This window comes from Lucilia cuprina, chromosome 4, assembly GCF_022045245.1.
Source record: "Lucilia cuprina isolate Lc7/37 chromosome 4, ASM2204524v1, whole genome shotgun sequence".
Taxonomy (NCBI): domain Eukaryota; kingdom Metazoa; phylum Arthropoda; class Insecta; order Diptera; family Calliphoridae; genus Lucilia; species Lucilia cuprina.
In genome coordinates this window covers 53370982-53394075 of record NC_060952.1, presented here as the reverse complement: position 1 = coordinate 53394075, position 23094 = coordinate 53370982, and the positions used below count along the sequence as shown (strand labels likewise).

The 23094-nt window shown below is 34.3% G+C and overlaps 1 protein-coding gene across 2 annotated transcripts in view; it reads left to right on the top strand.

Moving 5' to 3' along the window:
* Nucleotides 1–68: 68 nt before the first annotated feature.
* LOC124419747 overlaps nucleotides 69–23094 on the top strand; it is a 46755-nt gene continuing 23729 nt past the window's right edge. Inside the window, exons 1-2 of one of the 2 annotated variants that reach the window (XM_046950308.1) lie at nucleotides 69–2278; nucleotides 3698–4480. In XM_046950308.1, coding sequence (XP_046806264.1) covers nucleotides 4440–4480 — 41 coding nt within the window. In that variant the 5' untranslated portion in view covers nucleotides 69–2278; nucleotides 3698–4439. The remainder of the gene's footprint in view (nucleotides 2279–3697; nucleotides 4481–23094) is intronic. The other variant, XM_046950309.1, reaches the window with a different exon arrangement.

Genomic DNA, 23094 nt, shown 5'->3' with positions numbered 1-23094 from the left:
ACGTAAACCATGGTTGTTATTCTTGTAACAGCTCTTAAACTATACAATTTTTAATCCGGGGGTCTTATATTTAGGTCCAAGCCATGAGATTGGGCTACTTCAATAGGGTTAGTCCATAAATCCATTGGGCTAAGAGAAGTAGGGTGGGCTGGACAGTTGAATATGTGGTGGGTATCATGGGGACCCTGTCCACAAGCTGGGCATATATTGGGGACGGCACGGTCTATGCTGCATTCCGATTTCAGTTTTGCCAGATCAACTCTTGTTTTCCGCGGCAGGTTCTTCTCCATTTCTGCTATGGGCGGTGGGCGACCTGCAGGAACGACATTCATCCGGTAACCTGAAACCGCGGTATTAATTTCGATCAAAGCTGCTGTATACGAATTCCGATCTAAGGGATCTTGAACATAACTTCGTATGCTCTCTTTGTATACACTAAGGTCTTTCCTGACATGCCTCGAGGGAGCATCGAACTGTATGATGTTAAATCGGGATGACTTCTCCATGACATCCTGGTGATAGCTTCAGGTTACGTCCAGTGAAGAAGTTGTGTATTTCTCCGAGATAACCATTCACTCGATCGCATAGCTCATCAATGATTTTGCCCGTCGCCCTAATGGTACATACGTCCGCATAATATATAACTTTGACACCTTGTGGAGGTGTGGGTAGTTTAGAGAGGTAGAAGTTAAACAATAGGGGGATAAGACGCCGCCTTGTGGTACTCCCTGTTTAACTCTACAAGTTTTGGAACATTTGTCTCTAACCTCAACGAACGACTGACGGCCACTCAGATAATTTTCAATCCATCTAGAAGATGTTGGGCATGGTGACTGCAGAATGGCCTGGAAGAGTGTGGTATGGCTTACTGTATCGATGGCTTTCGATAAGTCTAGCGCCACTAGGAGTGTCCATTCTGTTGTTAGATGGCAAGACAGCTGGGGGAGGAGGGGAGCCTCAAGAGTCTTCGCGACTGGTGACAGGAGGGAAATCGGCCTGTAGGATTGACCCTCTCTCGCGTTCTCGACTCCCCGTTCGCCAAGGTGGTTCAGCATCAGCATGGATATGCCATCGGGCCAATCGCCTTATATGGTTTGGCTGTGTTGATGGCCTCTGCAACTTTGGAAGGGGTGAAGGGTTGTGAAATGTCCGAGACTGGAAGGTTGTGAAGTTTGCGAACAACACTTCATTTTGCCTTATCTCTCTGGGTGCTCAATAAAAGGTCGGCGAAATGCACGCGAGCACCGTTCAGGGTCGGAAATAGTGGTGTCTGCAAACTTAATCGCGACCCTGCCATCCTTCTTCGTCGGGTTGGAGAAAGACCGAACTGTAGTAAGTAGAAACTTACTAACACCTGATCTTAAGTTGCAGTTCTTACAGTCTCGCTGCCTCTGGTGGGAAGTGCGGCCGCACTATGGATAGTCCACCAGCAGGAATAAAGCGGGCGATGACAGTTTCGCGGAACTTGCTCTCTGCTTGGTGTACGTTGCTAGGATCTGGAAGATCATTGAAGTTGCGATCGGTGAATTCTCTGAAGCCAAGCCAGTCTGCTTTCTTTTGGTTTATGTAGAGACGTCAATTTGTTCCGCCAGTGACGCTCTTCTCTGGTCTTCCCCTAGACTCTAGTCCCCAAGGACTAGACGCATATCGTCGTCTAATAAGGTCCTAATGTCGAGTCGGTAGCCTGATAGACAACTGGCTACTGGCGGAACGTAGACATTGTAGAGCTCTAGGTCGGTTTCCCCCAATCTGACTGCAATTCCTTGGCCTTCAAGGTATTGGTCCCTAGTGTTGAGATCGAGGGAAAGAGCTCTATACTGCACTGTGCTATGGATTATCGGCGAGGGTTGTTGTTGCTGCCGCTGAAGATGTTGTGTTTGCTACGGTGGTTGTGATTGCTGTGGGGAGGTGTGGCGTATGATAACGATGATGTCGATGATACCAATGAATTTCGTCGCTGTTGTTGGCAGCATGGGGCAACAAAAGTCTTTTACCACTCCCGATGATGGTTTAGTCCTGTTCCTGAGGTGACACCAGCCCAAACAAGCGTTGCACCGTAATTGAGAGGACAAATGGTGCAACCGGTTCTGGCAAACTGTACAGAACCATGGTCCGTATCCTATTGGTCAGTGCCGGACCAATAGGATACGGACCATGCCGAAAGATGTTGCTCCGTTGGTAAAAATGTGTCATTGTTGCTGGGGTTAACAGCCCTTGGCCGAAAAATTTCGGATCATTCCGGTACGTAGAACCGGCTGTCGGGGAATGGTAAACCAAGGTAGGTACTACCGGTTTTTAAATAGTTTGAATTTAGTTTTCGTAATAAAGCATTTATGTTGAATTGTTTGTACCTTGCCTCAGATATACTGTAGAATCCCCATAAACCAAAGAATGATATGAAAACGAAAACGGTATTGCTCTTTTAGCTCTTTAAATACAAAATTTTCATGAAAAGCAGTTAAGAAAATTCAAATAAAATCAATTTAATTTAGATAAATAATATAAAACTAAAAGAAATACGCGAATTTTGATACTTAAATTTTGTAGTAAGTTGACATTTATACAATTTTGAAAAAGTTTCAGGTATTTGCATGACAACGCAGATTTTATGAAAAATTTTGTAAAAAATATGAATTATTTCATGGAAAAACGATATTATAAGAAAAAGTAAATGAATGGGATAAAATTATGGAAATTTAAAATAAATTTTAAAGTGGGCTTTTTTTAAAGGCTAGAGTCAAACGAGGCCCCTTAATAATAAAATTCATGAGGGTCATCAATGCTGATATAGAACTTGGTTTTGCAGCTTTTTGTCTAAATACAAGTATCAGAGATTGACAATGAGTATGTATGAAACAAATAATGCGACTATTTACTCATAATTTTTAGTACAATGTACGTCCACACAAGTTTCAATTTGAGTATCTTCATTTACGTATTCGCAATAAAATATAATTATGTATGTTCAATACGCATATCAAACATGTATGGTCTTATTCACTATTCAAGGCATAGCTAGCTGGTATGTTGGATCTCAAATGAATAAAAACAAAGAATATGTTGGGAATTTCGTTTATTCAATCATATGAACAAAATACCCAAACGAGAAAACGAGTATTGAGAATATTATGCTTTACTCTATTTACTTTAAGTACTACTGTGCGAAAATGCACGCATGTTAATGAAAATATAAATAACCAGAAAAGGCAAAATCGAGTATGTTCTTTGGTAGGAAAGTGATTACTAGAAATGTATTCTAAGAATTTGAAATTTATTACGGTCGTTTTTTACAAAAAAATCAAATTATTTAGAAATAGCAACAAATTATGAATGACAAATATAATACAAAAAGTAACAGGTAAAAAACTTTTCATTCAATTTTATTTAAAATTAAAAAAGTAGCATTAAAAAATTAGAGAAGCAATAAAATTTTTATAAATTTTTACAATTTAAAAAAATATGGAAATAGGTAGGTAATATGCTTGCAAATAATTTTATGCACTTAAATATATTATTACAGTTATGATGTGTTTTAAAATAATTCAAATACTGAAAAATTAATAAGATAAATATTAGTGTAAAATATATTCTGAAGTTAACAGTTTGCTTTAACCATAATTATTTTCAACATATTTAGCAATTTTCAACGAAAGCAAAATATAAATAAACCCTTTTAACACTTTATATTAATATTTAGAGTCCCATCGAACGTTTCTGGATAAGTTCACTGCTATTGCCGAAAAGATAACAGATACATAAGTTAATATGCTTTACATGAACACCTGTCGTGTTGGCCTTATTCGACTTGCTTAACTACCGAGATGCGAAAACATCACTTCAATTTTTAACCACGAATGTGTGATTCGGCAATAGGGCCTACAGACGTAATCAGTGGATACACTGTGGTCTGGTATGGACAGAGTAAACCCTAAATATACCCTGACATGGAAGGCAAATTCATTGGTATCACATTTATTAGATACTTTACATACATCACCATTCAACTCTGCACACCGACACACTCATTGCGGCCAACATCTGAGTGAGTAAGGTCCGTATAAGACTACATCCATTCCGTATGATATACATTTGATACCAACTGATTTCCAGCCTCTGCGAGATATCTATTATCTCAGCTACAGCACCGAACTTATCCCGAATTATAGACTTTACCGTACACCAGTCTTTTAACCAATATTCTCTTCCTGGGTTTAAACCGCAGCCACCGCGTCATACCGAATGGAACACTCCAATAACCAGGACAATACAAATATGGAAACATAGCCCCGTTGTATCAAATTATAATTATATTATATATAATAATAATTTCAATGAAAGTCCGATGATACATTTAGCATCACCAGTTTATAATCCCGGCAAACCGGATTGCAATAACACCAACATAGGGAAGAGTTGGTGTCAAAGGAATAAGTTACTGAATGAATCAAGGGTATATGGACCTCGCCATACCCATATACTCGTAAGAATTGTAATATTTGTATTTTGTTTTTTTTTTTTCATAACACCAAAAATTAAAAAAAAAAATAAATTTTAAACTTCTATTAAATGATTTTATGCATTTATTTATAAAAATTATTCATTTATGGAAAATATTTCACATAATTTTATTCTGTAGTGAATATCGTTTGAAAATTTCAATTAAAAATTCTCCTAAATATAGTTGTTTTAAGAAATTGCACTTAGTACTTTTTATACCCTACACCACTATAGTGGGGAGGTTATTATACGTTTGTGCTGATGTTTGTAACATACAAAAATATTGGTCCAATACCAACACCTTAAAGTATACCGATCGATTCAGAATCATTTTCTGAGTCGATTAAGACATGTCCGTCCGTCTGTCCGGCTGGCTGGCCATGTAAACCTTGTGCACAAGGTACAGGCCGCAATTTTCTAGATAATTTGATGAAATTTGGACCAAGGGACGAAGCCTATTGAAAATGGTTGAAATCGGTCCATTATTTCACCTAGCCCCCATACAACCGTACCTCCCGATTATCTCTCTAAAAATTGGCATAAATAAGTTTTGCATAAGTATAAATGACACTGCATATTTTCGTAAGGATCGGCCCTTATTTGACCCTAGCCCCCATACAAACCCCCTTTCAAAAAATGTCTTAAACGTCTAAAATTGACTTGTAAGCATTTGTATCGCAATGAAACTCAACAAAACTAACTGTTATTTAAAAATATATCCTTTTCCCAAATTTACCGAGGATCGGCCTAATTTGACCTATATAAAGGCTCATTTAGAAATTTTAGTTTTTTTTATCAATAAATTGCTTAAATATTTTGGAAAAATATTCAACATAAAAGTTTCTTTATAAAAAGTAAAAATTTTAAAAATATACTCATGGTGTAGGGTATTATATGGTCGGCCATGCCCGACTATACTTTCCTACTTGTTTATAAAGCATAAATCCCTCATAAATTCCCCATATCATCGTATTTAGTACAACCTTGTAGTATAGCTTTAATTCTTAATCATTCACTGTTCTTCTGATTATCACTCACCGTGTATACATCATGTAAGTCCGTATACATGATGACAGAGAGAAGAGATACATATCTTTTACTACTGTAAATGTAAAAGATTAATACAAAAAGCTTTTAATATTATTATATTATTAACAAATTACAATGTATTTGAACAAGAATACAAATCTAAGCGATTGAAGTTAACTACCTCGTTCTTTCTGAAAATTGATCTTGAAGGGAAAAAACGTGATAAATATGTTTGAACCTTAAGATAAAATAGTGGAATTTAGCCAAAAAAATCAATAATTTAAATTACATAATACATAATTTTAACTTAATTACTATAAATCGATCACACAATCAAAGTATATCAGGGTAAGAATTTAAATTGAAAGTGTGTAAAGTGTAATATTTATTAATAAATTCTACATTAGATTTTTGGAAACTTACACCGGAACCTTAGGGCTATTTGGCGTTTCCAAATACCCCGAAATTGACGACCATTTGAGTATTGGTCAACATGTGCCTAGATTTGGACCCTTATTCATCTATTTCTTCAATTCCATCAGATTTGGTAATAATTCCTCCATATGGGAGTCTATCCATGATTTATTTCGTCAGAAACCTGCCCTCGATCAAGTAGTAATATAATCTCGAAGAATTTTCAAACTGTTGATTTAATCCAAATCACTACAGGCGAATCTACTCCCAGTAATCAAGTTCTAAGTCGACGAGAAATAACGTATTAATAAATTAAATTAATCCCTAAATATTACATCATAAGCTTTAACATAGTGTTTTAAAACTCAATAAAACTCCAATATTCATTAGACTCTAATCATGCAATCCTAATCCTAAAGAAAATTATAACAATTTAAATCAAACATGAAACTCTAATTATACTAAAACTTTAACTAAGAAAGTCTAAACTAATATCACTGTAAAATAATACATCTAACTTTTCAACAACTTTTCGTTTTGGGAATAAGACAACACTACATTTAAGTGAAATTAAATTATATTCAAATCAATACCTACAGAATAATCCCTAAACAATGTTCTAAATATTAATTGATATTTTTTCTCTAAACATTAGTTTAGATTGGATGGTATTTTTTTTTTTTTTTTTTTGTAAATGACCCTAAATTAATTACCGACGTTAAAGATCAGGTTTAAATAAATTTAATATATTTTTAATATTATAATCGTATTATTAGAAATATAATTTTTTAAATATGGCAAACCATAACAATATCAATATTACTTCAAAGGAGGAAAATATTTCGGTACCACAGTGTAGTGTATGTAAAAAGACTACAAGTTAGATGATGTTATAGTGTCAACACCGTGTGACCATGTATTATATAAATCGTGTATAGTAGAGGTATTAAAAGCAGGGTAGGTAAAAATATCGCTCGCGATCGCTATTTTATTTATATCGCTCGTTTAAAATTCAAAATCGCGAGTTTTATTTTTGAACACGCGAGCACAATTTTAATTAAAGTTTTATGTGTTTAGTATTCGATTCGTAGGCGATATTTACATGTCTTTGTTTTTTCAATACGCTTACCAGCGAGTGGAAAACGAGTTGAATTCAAGTTAAATTCGAGCCGAAAATCAGCAAAATGTGTGTGCAAGAAACAGGTTCTGTTGTGGTAGTAAAAAAGAACCAATAATATGGGAAATAATTATGTATGTGTCATTGTGTAGCCGTGGCTTTTATGACGGTCTGACAAAGCAAAAGTGGGAAAGTATAAGAAATATATTGTCTACCTTTTTATTTAAATGTGTATGTTTTTTATCTGTAGTTATGTATGTACATATTTATATTGATGGACATGCAAGTGATCTTTAAACATTTTTTTATTTATTATTTATCCTCTAAATGCGAAAGAACATTTTCTTTCTTACAAATATATTGAAAACAACAAATAAATTTAAAATTCTGTTTTTGTTTTCAATATATTTATAAGAAAGAAAACGTTGTTTCGATATTGCGAAATAGGCAGTTAGATTATTGATTGTGAATCAAATGGTTTGGAAAATTTTATTATGAAGATAATAAAACACGTGTTGATGTATGTATGTATGTATGTATGTATGTATGTATGTATGTACGAAGTGTCTACTACTTTGCAGCAAATAAGGTACGTACATATGTATTCGCTTACATAATTTTAATGTTAGATACCCCAAGGGGTATATTAAATTCCAATAACAAATTTTGGTTTTATCTCTGGGAAAAAGGAGAAAAAAATACAAATATTGCAAAAAATCGCCATTTTAATGATATTACATGAAAAGGTGATACAAATGCCCCAAAATTGTGGACCAAATGGTCCAAAAATATATCCATTCGGTTGATAGTTAAAACAATTTTTAGCAAAAAACATCTATTCTAATTTTTGTGTTTCGTATAATATAGTCAAATATGAAATACAGAAAAAATTCGTATACATTTGTGAGGTAATTTTATGGACTTTTTTTAAATAAATCTAAATTAATTTAAGTAAATGTGAATTTTTAAAGTTTTAAAAACCGTGATATCAAAGCTAAGGACTGTCTAGACAATTTAACAAATTAATTTATTAATTTTGCATACAAAATATGTTATTAAATTTGGTTTCTTTTCATATTATACCTAAATTCGAATACTTATGAGAGACACTGTATATATAAATTGATAATGCCGTATAAATTTTAATTTATTCCATTTACAAAATTATAAAACTCGCGATTAACTCGTTTTGACTCGAATCGCGAGCGAGTTCTATTTTACGCTCTTTAAATTTTCAACTCTTATCGCGAGTTTAAAAAATTAAACTCGCGAGTCGAATAGATTTATTCGCAGGAAAATGAATTATTTAAATCGCTAGAATTAAACTAGAATTGAATTCGATCGCTATCTGTACCCTGATTAAAAAACACATTAGGTTACCCGATATGTAGTAAAGCTTGTAGACCCTACAAATTCAGGTCGTACAAAATTTTTAACGAACAACAGAAAACGTCACGTCCAGGCCTAAGAAGAAATTCACTGAGACAGAATTTATTTGATTGGAGAATGTCACAAACTCCTTTAGTAAACACAAATAATGATGGAAGATCATTAGATTAATTCTTAAATAGATCGCGAGATAATGTCAATATTAATGATAATTCATTGCAAGAATTGATCAACGAGGCCGTTCGAAATCAATTAGCAAACATGAATATGAATGAAAATTCTTATAATCGAAATAACTTAAATAGTCGTACTTCAAATAATAACAGGAATCGTTTTTGAGGAACACTTTTAATAGACCAAGTATAGATCAGGCTAACAATCAGTCCTTTAACTTAGCAACAGATAAAGTGTCTACAATTATTTTCAGTTGGCAACTTAGATTCAGTGGTCAGGAAGAGGGAGGATTGTCGGTAGATAACTTTATTTATCGCGTCCATGCTCTTACTATGCAAAGTTAAAGAGGAGATTTCAATATTTTGTGTCGTCACATACATTTATTGTTTACGGGAAAAGTGTTTGACTGGTTCTGGCGATTCCACAGAACAGCTAGGACTGTGGATTGGTATTTGTTGTGTTTTGAGTTAAGGAATTAGTTTAGAGATCGTAGAACAGACTTTGATTTGAAGGAATTAATCCGTAGTCGAAAACAAAGAATGGGTAAAAAGTTTGACACATTTTACGATTCTATTCTACAGATATCAGACCGTTTGCAAACTCCTTTTAGTGAATCTGATTTAGTCGAAATTTTGAAACGGAATATTCGTCCTGACGTACGTAATGATCTTTTGCATTTTAACATCGAAAGAGTTTCAGAATACTAGAATTCGTAAGGAAGCATGAAATTTTAGGTGAAGAATTAGAAAAGTATAGATTAAATAGAAATTTCGGACCACGTAAGGTATCAGAACTAGAAACGGAAAACGAATTTGTCGAAGGGACAGTAGTAGATATATAGGAGATAAAAGAGCTAATTTGTTGGAACTGCTCCGAGAAAGGCCACAAGTTCGAAGATTGTCTAGGAGAAAGGAAAATATGTTGCTATGGTTGCGGTAGTCCGAATATTTTCAAGCCTAATTGTAGTAAATGGAACAAATTATCAAAAAACTTTCAATAAATAATATGATTATAATAAATATGATTATGAAAAATTTTGTGTATTTTTGAAAACAGCAGTTGGAAGACAACATATGACAGTTGGAAAGGTTACTTCTACAGTTACATTTAGAGGGATTTCTAGGGAAATAAAATTTCTAATTATACCTAATTTAACACAAAACTTATATCTTGGAATAGATTTTGTTAGAGCTTTTAATTTAGGCAATGATTTATTTGCTGATAACTCAATGACAGTAAAAAAGCCATGTTTGAATGCAATCGAATCCGATGACAATGTTCACAAATTAAGTGTGATTGACCAGAAAAGATTAGATGATACTATAAGTTCATTTCCGTCTTAATCGAAGATAGGATTAGATAGAACATCCTTAGTTACACACGTCATAGATACTGGGGAAAATAAACCAATTAAACAAAGACACTTCGCTATATCGCCATCTATTGAGAAGTTACTTTTTACGGAAATAGATAGGATGGTCCATTTAGGGGTGATTAAGAATCACAGAGTCCATTGTCATTGCCTGTGGCCCTAGTGCTTAAGCCTGGGAAGGTGCGAATTTGTCTTGGCGCCAGGAAGCTGAACAGCATCACAGTGAAAGACGCTTATCCTTTGCCTCTCATTGGGGGAATTTTCAGTAGGCTTCCGAAGGCAAGATTTATTTCTAGTCTTGACCTGAAGGATGCTTTCTGGCAAATCCCTCTTGATGAAAAGTCAAAGGAGAAGACAGCTTTCACTGTGCCTGGTCGTCCGCTGTACCAGTTCGTAACCATGCCCTTTGGCTTATGAACGCGCCACAGACGATGTCCCGTCTAATGGACAAAGTCATTCCGGCACACCTACGTACAAAATTTTCATCTACTTAGATGATTTACTTTTGATAACAGAGACCCTAGACGAGCATATACTATTATTACACGAGGTAGCTTTATATATGAGGAAAGCAAATCTGACACTAAATATTGAGAAGACCAAATTTGTGCTCAAACAGGTTAAATATTTGGGACATATAATCGGCCATGGCACGATTCGGACAGACCCGGACAAGGTACAAGCTATCCGCGATTATCCGTTTCCGAAGTCCGTCCGTCAACTTCGAAGGTTTTTGGGATTATGTGGGTGGTATCGTCGATTCGTCCGTAATTTTGCGACAGTAACATCACCGTTAACCGATATGTTACAAAAGATTAAAAAGTTTATGGTGTCCGAAGAAGCAAAACGCTCATTTGAAGAACTTAAAAATTATTTATGTTCTGCTCCCATATTACATAACCCGGATTTATCTCGTCCGTTTTCCGTACAGTGTGACGTTAGTCAATATGGGATTGGGGCAGGGCTCGCACAGACAATCGACGACGGAGACGAAGTTCCTGTAGCTTTTATGAGCCACAAACTGACATCGGCTCAATGAAACTATTCAGTTTCTGAGCAAGAGTGTCTCGCCGCAGTTATGGCCATAAAAAAGTTTAGATCCCATATAGAAGGCCACCAATTCGAGGTCATCACAGACCATGCCTCATTAAAATGGCTAATGAGCCAATCGGACCTAAATGGATGTCTTGCCAGGTGGGCATTAAAGTTACAGGGCTTAAATTTTACAATTAGACACAGGAAAAGTTCTCAAAATATAGTGCCAGATTCACTTTCACGTATGTATTTGGAAGATAATAGTGCGATTGAACAAAACGTTGACGACTTTTGGATTAGCAAAATGGACAATTCTATTGACATTGATTTGGAATCGAATGAATTTAGATTTCCAGGCTATTTGGCTCTCATTGAAAAACTTCAATCTAAAATTAAATTTTTACCAGATTTTAAAATAGACGATGGTTTTATTTACAAAAGAGTAGAGTACGCAACAGGGAATGGTATTCAAGAGGAAATGTCTTGGAAACTCTGGGTTCCAGAATTCATGACAGACGATTTCATTAAAAGAGCTCATGACCATCCACTTTGCGCACATGGAGGAGTAGGGAAGATCTTACGTCGTTTAAAAACATGGTACAGATAGCGATCGAATTTCATTTGCTCGCGAGCGAGTTTAATTCGAGTGATTTAAATAATTAATTTTCCGGCAAATAAATCTATTCGACTCGCGAGTTTAATTTTTACACTCGCGATAAGAGTTGAAAATTTAAAGAGCGTAAAATAGAACTCGCTCGTGATTCCAGTCAAAACGAGTTAATCGCGAGTTTTATAATTTTGTAAATGGAATAAATTAAAATTTGTAAGGCATAATAAATAAATAAATATATATATATATATATTATATATATATATATATATAATATAAATATATATATATATTATATATATATATATATATATATATATATATATATATATATATATATATATATATATATATATATATATATTATATATATATATATATATATATATATATATATATATATATTTATATATATATATATATTTCTATCCCATTAAAATAATGTACGCGAATACGTATGTACGTACATTATTTGCTGCAAAGTAGTAGACACTTCCTACATACATACATACATACATACATACTTCATTCAACACGTGTTTTATTATCTTCATAATAAAATTTTCCAAACCATTTGATTCACAATCAATAATCTAATTGCCTGTTTCACAATATCGAAACAACATTTTCTTTCTTATAAATATATTGAAAACAAAAACAAAATTTTAAATTTATTTGTTGTTTTCAATATATTTGTAAGAAAGAAAATGTTCTTTCGCATTTAGAGAATAAATAATAATTAAAAAAAATTTTAAGATCACTTGCATATCCATCAATCAATATACATACATACATAACTACAGATAAAAAACATTTCTTATACTTTCCCACTTTTGCTTTGTCAGACCGTCATAAAACCTACGGCTACACAATCAAACATACATAATTATTTCCCATATTATTGGTTCTTTTTTACTACCACAACAGAACCTTTTTCTTGCACTCACATTTTGCTGATTTTCGGCTCGAATTTAACTCGAATTCAATTCATTTTCCACTCGCTCGTAAGCGAGTTGAAAAAAACAAAAACATGTAAATATCGCTTACGAAGCGAATACAAAACACATAAAACTCTAATTAAAATTGTGCTCAAAAATAAAACTCGCGATTTTGAATTTTAAAACGAGCGATATAAATAAAATAACGATCGCGAGCGATATTTTTACCTACCCTGTTTAAAAACCTTTTATTACTGGTCAAAGATGACCAAACAAATCTCTGCATATGTTTTGTCCTGTGAAGTTTGTAAACAATCTAAATCGTGCAACAGAATTCTAAGACATCCTTTGGGCCAACAGGTTAGTTCAGTACGAGTATTTCAGAAACTTTATTTAGATCTGTTGGGGCCTTACCCTAGGTCGACTTCTGGTAACATCGGGATAATAATTGTTTTAGACCACATGTTAAAATTTCATGTCTTAGAGCCCATTAAAAAGTTTACGGCAAAAGTGATAATTGAGTTTTTAGAGAAGAGTGTTTTCTCTGGAATTTGGGTCACCTAAATCTGTTTATTTTGCCGAAGTTATGTAAAGTTTTAAAAATAAAATAAATAAATTATTGTGGTGAAAATGTCAGAATAATAAATTGAAATGTTGTTACCCAGCAAACACAGAGTGTTCATGTAAAGTCGAGAAAGGTTGTAAATCAAACTATTTTTAAATTTTAAAACTCTAAATCGAATGTAAACGTTAAATCAGTATCTCTTTTAAAGAGCAGTTAATGTTTAATATTAAATAAAATTAATAACATTTTTGAAACCTTTGATTATGTGTTTGTTGGGTTTTTTCAAATATGGGGAGTATACTAATACTACCATAAGTTTTACTACTACATTCAATCGACTTAGGTTTTTGACAACAGACTTAGGTCCTTGACAGCAGAGTTGCCCCTCTATATACTCTATGGTTTCGACCATGATAAAAATATGAAGGTAGTGTCATTTCTCTCAGAAATTGTTTTGAAGTTTACTGGTATTTTTGATATTTGTATTTTGTAAACAGAAAAAATAGAAAAATCCTTGCCATAATATATGAAAAATGGGAAACTAGTTTAAAAGAAATTTGTGTAGTTTCTAAAATATTTTAAGTCCAGCGATAACAGTTGTTGAGGTGGACCGATTTATTTAGTTAGTTTGAAAGGAGGACGTATGTTTCATCAAACCTGAAGAAATACACCTAGGTTTACACCGGGAATATTGTGGTCTCCTTTGTTAGTATCTCTGGTGGAAATCGAACCCACGACTTCCGATCTAACAGACTAGAATACTAACAACTAACCCACCGGAGGCACACAAATTAAGAAAAATTAAGATGGATCAAATTTAAGATAAACATATTTTTTATTAAGTTTAAAAGAATTTCATACACAAAATGGACATGTGGTATACGGTTTACATAAAAAATGAACATATAAAGTTAAGGCGAGCAACAAGAAATTCAACTTAGCATTCATGTCCAAACCCTAATAAGTAAGCAAAGTAGCCAAAGATGTCATGACAGCGTTATTTTGCACTTGAAGAAAACCGCGCAGAAAGAGAGAATGACTATTAATTTTTGATCTCATTTGTAACATTAAAATTTCCTAGGTCCTTATTCTCAAATGATCTAGACATGTCTTTCAGTCAGTCAGATTGTAAGTCTCTTAAAAGAACATTTGGACATGGCCAAAGGTTCGCTTTAGAAAATGACTAACGTTCATAACAGGCTTAAAAATATTAGTATTTTTATGAAATTATACTCAAATTTTTTATAAAGCAAAATTTCATATAAATCGGCAAAGTAAAATTTGCGAATTGTGTTAATTGTTATACATATATACCTTGGATCATAATATGATCATATATAACAATATTATGATAAATACAAAAATGTCATGATGAAATATTTTGACGGTATTTAATCATAATATGATATTTTAAAATTGTTACAACAACGATAATATGTTTAGACTACAATCATAATTTTAACCACAACCATGTTTTTTCTCTGCGTGCTCTTACAATGAATTATATCATTGTCAAGAAATAGTTTAAAAACCAAAAATAAAACTATTAAGTTATATGCATTTCACAAAAATGTTATTAGAAATTTATCACTATCTGGAATTCGGAATTAGTTGATACTTGACCCATTGCTAATTAAAGATCCTCTTAAAATATCTTCCGGATATTCATGTTTTCGTTTTAAATGTTATAAATTTGTTACTTTTTAATCATAAATGTGTTTTTCATTTAAGAAAAAAGTTCGAACTTTGAAAACCGAAAAAAATTCGGGTTCGGCGAACTTTCAAATTTACCGAAGTTCGGGTTCGGTACCGAACGAAATTTGGAGTTCGGTCGGAATCTATTAATATTTAATTATTTACAAATATAATAGAAAATACAGAGCAAATTCTAAAGAAAATAAATGAAGGCTATTGCAAAAAGGGAAAAAGCATCGTATGGACTTGCTTTGTAGAAATTCAGAAGGACGATGGATCTATTTTACAGGATATGGTGTACTGTCGAGAGTGTCACAGTATTTTAAAATGTTCAAGACGACAAACATTAAACTTACTAAAACAAAAGTGTGTCCATTCAAAGCCCCGCGATGCCCCCAAAAAACAAGTCAGTTCAGAAGACAAAAGCACGTGCTTTGAAGCATTTTTGGACTTTATAATAGAAGACTGCCGCCCATTTAATATAGTGGAAAGATCAGGATTTAGGAAGATGATCGAAAAATGTATACAAATGGGAGCAAAGTACGGAGAAAATATTGACTTAGACAATCTTATTCCCAGTGCCAGAACGTTATCACGAAAGACAATACAGATTTCTTAAAACAAGAAAGAAATTACACCCTACATTCGAATACTTGTAACAAAAGGCGAAGCAGCAGTTACGATTGATATTTGGTCCGATGATTTCTTCAAAAGGATTTTTTTGTGTGTCACTTTACATTTTCAAGTCAATTTCAGACATGCTGATCTAACACTTGAAATAAAATCGATGGACTTTAAGTCAAGTACTGCAGTTAATATTAAAAATAAACAATGCACGTCTTTGAAGAATTTTACGGATCGTGGAAGCAGTATTATTTGTGCTATAAAGGATTTTTGAATAGACTGAATAGACTGCATCTCCTTCCAAGCATTTTAAACGATGCTTTCGAGTCAACAGTTGAATTAAACGGAATAACACATTCCTTTAAAAATGGTGAAATAATTCAAAAAGACCAACCAGTTGTATTAAGCACATGCTTAATACAACATAGCATATTATTTCTAAATTCTTTATATAAATAAAATGTTTGGTAATTTATTTTTTTATTTATTTATATTTTTTAGTTATAATTTTATTAATATTTCCTAAAAATTTGTTCGTTAATATTGTACTTATCTATCTATATACAAAAATTAATGTGTGTTTGTTTGTATGTTTGAACGCTATAGACTACTAAACGGCTGAACCGATTTTCACAGCGTATTCCCGTATGTCTGTGTTTATCCGGGGGTGGTTGCAGAATTTTTCATTCGGGGGTTAAGAAAAGAAACACAAAGAATTCAATTATTAAGTATATTAAAACGGGGGGAGATTATTTTATTTACTTATTTCACTAGGGATAAAACAATGAGATACTGATCAATAACTTAAAACTACAAACGATCATAACCCTTATCCCTTTGCTACAGCTGAGAGGTCTTGTAAGCTTCTCAGTTGTAATGTAGCTTAAACTCTCTCAACTGTAGCTAGACAACAGTGTAAGAAAAAGTTATGTATCGTTTTGGAGTAAACATCCCGCCCCCTTGCAGGATTGCAATGGTCTGAAGGGTAACGGGATACAAATGAGTTTTGTAGATACAATTCTAAAACGAGTGGATATACATATAATTCATTTAATATAAAATTCATTGGGGTTTATGTAGGATCATTTGTGAAATTATAAAAAAATAACATTAAAAAAAAACAAATGCATATTTAAAAAAATATAATTATAAATTCATTTTCAACTAAAAACTTAAAGTTAAAAAATATTTAAATTTTATAAAGAAAATTAATATAAAAAGTTGCATTTTAGCGTCGTGTATTGACATTAATAACGATTGTGGTGGCTTCTTTTGGCTTTTTGGACGAATACACATCGGTGTTTTTTCTGTTAGAGGTCTGTATCGGCATACGTTTAACAAGCTTCCAGGTACTATGGTAGTGGAGTAGTGTGTGATGTTGATCAGCACAAATTCTGCATCGAATACGACTTCTGCACCTAGACAATAGATGTGAGTGTGCTAAACAGTTATAACAATATCTGTATCGTTGCACCACCCTTTTTCTTTGTTGAACGGACATACGTTGGAACTTATAGCAATCCCAATTCGGACGAACGATAGTGCGACGATCAGGAGATGGTTCTAAGGGACGTGTAATCTGTAGGCGTCGAGGTGGTGGTGTCATGTTGGCAGAAAAAATAAAAAATGATTATTCTTGTTCTGGAGTAGGCAAAGGGACTAATTTAACAATAGGCCTAACAATTAACCCATTAGAAGTTCGGACTTCTGCTACTCTGACTTTCGAATCGGAACCTTGAACAACATTTTCAATTCGACCTAACCGCCAACTATTCGGGGGGAAATTATCCTGTCTTATAACTACTAGATCACCTTTAGAAAGGTCTCTTTGGGGATACTTCCATTTAACTCGGCGGTGTAATTCTTTCAAATATTCCTCCTTCCATCGTAAGGCAAGCATGTGATGAATGATTTTCAGTTTTTTCCAACGATTTTGATAGCTGAAAGGTTGATCCGACAAATCGGGTTCCAGGGGAGATAATAATGCACTACCAATGAGAAAATGGCCTGGTGTAAGTGCACATAAATCTGTGGGGTTGTCACTCATGGGAGTAAGTGGCCTAGAGTTTAAACAGCCTTCAATCCTGGTCAACATGGTAGAGAACTCTTCATAGGTCCAACTTTGGGCATTGGCGATCTTTCGGAAGTGTGTCTTAAAACTTTTAACCCCCGCTTCCCACAATCCTCCCATGTGAGGTGCTGAGGGGGTGTATAAAATGCCATTCAACACTTTGGAAGTCATTTCCCGCTACAATACGTTGTCTAACGTCAGATATGAAAGCCATGTGGTCTTTGGATAGTTGATTAGCTGCACCAACAAACGCAGTCCCGTTATAAAAATAAATAGAGTTCCACGACGAGAAAAAAACCTTGCGAAGGCTGCCATAAACGCATTAGTCGAAATATCTGATGTGACCTCCAAATGTATGGCCTTGGTGGCAAAACCAATACTAAAACGTACCCTTTAGTTTTCTTACAACCACGACATACATACGACTTTATATCGAAGGGCCCTGCGAAGTCCACACCTGTGTTAGTAAATGGTATAGAAAGTGTGACTCTTTCCCGTGGGAGTGCCGCCATAATTTGTTGACTTTGAGCATGTTTTTGCAACGCATAATTCTTACAGCTATGTACTATTGATTTTGCAAGATTCTTCAATTTGGGAACCCAGAATTCTAATCGCATTAAACGTATGAGTAAAGCATTTGAGCCGTGAATCGAACATTTGTGAAGAAATTGCATATACAGTCGCGTAAAATGGCCATTGTAAGGGAGAAGTTTAGGATAACGTTCATCATAATACCCTGGGGATCTAAAAATGGATTGAGTGTAAGAAGATTGCTTTTTGGGGGCAGTAAACGACCTCGAAAAAGTAAATAGTATTCGGGGAAATAATGAGATTGACATAATTTTACGAGTCTCGTCCTAACGAACAAAATTTCTGATTGACGAAGGTCATGACTAGGGTCACAGAACCCGTGAAGTTCTATCGAATAATTAGAGTCATAATTAACAAATCGGGGAATTCTTATGGCTTGAATATTGGAATAATCGTCCAGAAAAGTCTGCCATTGAGTCAGAATTTGGGGGTTTATTTTATCATCCTAATCAGTTTGGTCTTTCCAAATAAGCTGCATAATGATTTTAGCAACAATTATCTTGGGAGCAAGCCAGCCAGCTGGGTCAAACAATCTGGCTATTTCTGATAACACTGCTCTTTTGGTAATGCTATTTCTATCGGGGTAATTCTGAGGATTAAAATAAAAACAGTCGGTTCCAGCGTTCCATCTTAAACCGAGTGTTTTGGTACTACTTGCTTCGGAAAGTTTGCATCCAATAGATGCTCGGGGGGTAACGCTGACAGCAATTCTTTGTGATTGGCTGTCCATTTCCGAAGTGAGAAACCAGCTGAGTGAAGAACCTGAATAAGGTGATTTCGGGATTTAATGGCGTCTGACAAATCATGTGAGCCATAGAGTACATCATCGATATACATAAAATTCCTGATAATATCAGAAACAACGGGGGTCTGTTTTTCACACACTTTAGTAAGTTCTAGCAATGTTCGTATTGCCAAATAAGGGGCACAGTTAACTCCAAACGTAACGGTTTTTAATTCATAGTCATCTATGCTATAATTAGGAGAGGAGGGAAAAAGTATCCTTTGGAAAGGGGTATGAGCATTATTGACCAAGATTTGTCGATACATCTTTTCGATGTCAGCACTAAATACATATCTAAAAAAACACCACCTAGTTATTAGGATAGTTATCGGATTGTAATACCGGTCCTGGGTAGAGCACATCATTAAGGCTGACACCGTTTGATGTGGGTTTAGACGCATTAAATACTACGCGAAGTTTAGTTGTGGTGCTGTCTGGTTTTAGCACCGCATGATGTGGTAAGTAGTAAGAGGAATTGTCAAGAACCGAAAGTTTGTCCGTAACACGTGTCATATGGCCTAAAGTCTCATATTCCTTCACAACGTTATCGTATTCGGCTTTATCGTTGGGAGATCTACTTAATCTGGCTTCGTTACGAAGATATTGCCGTAAAGCAATATTGCGAGAAGCTCCTAAAGTTGGTTTAATCCGGAAATTTCTACGAAAAGGAAGAGAAACCACAAAACGGCCAGATGGTTCACTATAGGTGGTAGCCTGATAATATTCCTCGCAATATTCATCATCTTTCGACATCCGAGAAGCTTCAGGTATTTCCTCCAGTTCCCAGAATTTTGATAATTGGCGACTAAGGTTAAGTTCGTTGTAAAACGAAGAAGCGACAGGTGATTTATTCGGAGTTGAATATTTGCCAGTAATGATCCAACCAAACACTGTACGCTGGGCCACAAGAGAGCGATCATGATTCCATTTTACACCTTCAAGTAATATTTGGGGATATATATTGCCTCCGAGTAAAAGGTCAACATGGGATTCTTGGTGCAAGTTTATATCAGCCATTTGTAAGTCCGAAAACCCAGACTGAACAAAAGAAACAAGAGGAAAGTAAGGTAACTGACCAGTAATCTTTCGTACGACGTGAGCAATAATCATGATCTTAAAATTGTTGTCCAGAGGAGACCCAATCGATATCGAACATACTTGACTAGATGTAGCTGTTAGCGAACCATTAAGCCCTACGATATCCATTTTAGTTGGTACAAAAGTCAAGCCGAGTTTGTTTTGCAAATGTTTGGAAATAAACGATGCCTCTGAGGCAGGATCTATTAAGGCCCTAACTGTGGACCTAATGTCGCCTATGCATATGTCAACTAATGCTGTTCCAAGTAATATAGAAGAGTATGGAGTGGACTGTAGGTGCATCGTATACGCCTGGCTTATATGCGTATGAATTTCTGAGGATGTTGAAGCGGGTGCTGAATTCAATGTTGAAAATACAGAGTTAGACGGGGTTGAACTTGAGTTGTCGTTTTCTATGCGAACATTTGTGTTAGAGGGGGCTACCGGAGTTTTATGAGTATTATCTGGGCTTCTGTGGAGAAGAGAGTGATGTTTACGCTTACATAAGGCACAAACAAATGGGCTTTTGCACTTCTTGTATTCATGGGAGGTTGCGAAACTATTGGTGCAACGTTTTTGACTCCTAACCGTAAATAATCGTTCCTCTATGGACATACGCAGAAAAACAGGACACAATCTGAGAGGATGTACGTCAGGACAAAGTGTACAGCTCACTGATTTGGATGAGTTAACGTTCAAGTGATAGGTGTTCTCTTTAGTACCTTCTCGCGGTTTGTCAATTCTTTTATGGAAGCTTTTTTTATTAGAGAAAGTATTGGTCGATGGAACCCTGATATCGGTGATAGATTCCAAGGTGAGGATGCCATTGAAATAGGAATATAACATGTTGTCCTTGGTTTTCTCAGAGAATCTAACATTTCTTTAGCCCTAGACAAACACTTAAGGTGAGAATTATATGCAGTGTAAAATTTGTTCTTAACTGTCTCCAGATTAACTTCCTCCTCTAAGGAACCCATTTTCTCAAGAAGTGTATGAACAAGTGTATGAACAATTTCATCTTTTTGCACTTCTAATGAGTGAATCGTGTGATCATCTTGGGGTAAGGAAACAAACTATTTCACTAAAAATCTTTTTGCAAAACTATAAAATAAAACATATGAAGATTTTATAGTATTCACTCCTATTTCTATAAAATAAAACATATGTAGATTCACTCTTATTTCCCAAATAAAGAGATACAAATTCAAAAACTTATTTTCAGCAATAAGTTGAAAGACTCTTTATATATTTGAGTATCCGATAAGACGTAAAAATGTTTACAGTACTTTGCGATATAAATATGTCAATTTAATTATAATTCTATTTTTGCTCTTAATATGATATTATTTTCATGTATGTACTCTCTTAAATGTAACTCAGACACTATTTATTGACATTAACGGAACCATCAAACACAAATTATATTTTGTCATAAAGTGGAACTAGAAAATGTTAAATCATTCTGTTGTAAAGAGACACACAACAATTACAGATTCATCTTGTATGAAAAAAAATCTAAACACAGAGAGAACCGAGACATGTTAAAAAATAATTATGCAAATGTAATTGATAATATTTTAATATTGAAAATCAGTTGTGGATTTCGTTTCAATAATCGATGGGCAATTGTATTTCTATCATCAATATTAACGGTATTGCAAAATATGATAAAAAAAAATAAAGTTTGTTGTTTGTGTTATTCTTATATTTTTTTTTACTCGCACTTTTTCACCGATATAATAATCTTATTAAACATGTATAAACTCACTTTTTAATTTTAAATATTAAGCAAAAAACATACCTTATTTTCTTTTTCTAAAAAACTTAGTACTTGCTTTTCCTTTGATTTTTATCCACAGAAAAATGATTTTTTTTAGGCAATATTTGGGGAAGTATTCTCCGTATTTCTTTATCCGGGGGTTGACGGAATCCTCTGTAATTAAAGATATTCCTCAGTGAAAAATCTTTGCAATCCGGCTCGATGGATCAAAGAATGTTTATCCGAGGGTGGTTGCAGAATTTTTCATTCGGGGGTTAAGAAAAAAACACAAAGAATTCAATTATTAAGTATATAAAAACGGGGGGAGATTATTTTATTTACTTACTTCACTCGGGATAAAACAATGAGATACTGATCAATAACTTAAAACTACAAACGATCATAACCCTTATCTTGTAAGCTTCTCAGTTGTAATGTAGCTTAAACTCTCTCAACTGTAGCTAGACAACAGTGTAGGAAAAAGTTATGTATCGTTTTGGAGTAAACAGTCTGGAATAGGTAATAGGCTACTTTCTATTTTGAATTCTCAAGTGTGCGTGGAGCCACGCACACATTAGGAAAATATAAAATTCGTATATTTAAGATAATATAACAGTCCTTAAATTTTGTCGGTTCTGTTCAAAATATTTATAGTATTTTTACTAAACATATTTACCCATACAAGCTATTGCATATTACAGCTTACAGACAAATATAAAATGTTTTCACATACAATATATTACGCAGCAACTCGGTAACATATTTATAATACCCACATATATTTCATATGGCTTGCCTATAATATTAAAATATTTTCCTACACAAATTATTCGATGTCAACAATATTGAAGCCATGCAAACAGTAATATGCGAACATGAAATGTACGCAAGCAGAGCATATATGTGCCAACGAAAACACGAAGCAAAAAAGATTAACGTGAGCACCTGCCTTGACGGCCTTATGTGGTCTTTTTCATCCACTGGGTAGACTAGAGACGGTCTACCATGCGCCCCTGAATTCCTAAATGAAGAACTCAGGTAGCAATTTTTGTACATGGATGTCCGGTCCATGTACAAGCACTTTGTTGAAGTACTATTGCCATAGCAGACCCGTTGCAGAATGACAGGCCGCATCTGGTATTAATCCGCGTACCTCGACAAGGAAAAAGCAATCACTGGTCTAAAGTCAATAGAATGGGGTGACAAGTCCCAACATCAGGTAAAGTCAATCATCCGACAATGCGGAAGTGACCACCTTTAATGATGTCATGAAAGAATTGCATTATAAAAATGCAATCTCCATCATCTAATGACCCATTTCAGTGCATTCCTTAATCTCTTTAAGCCCGCGCA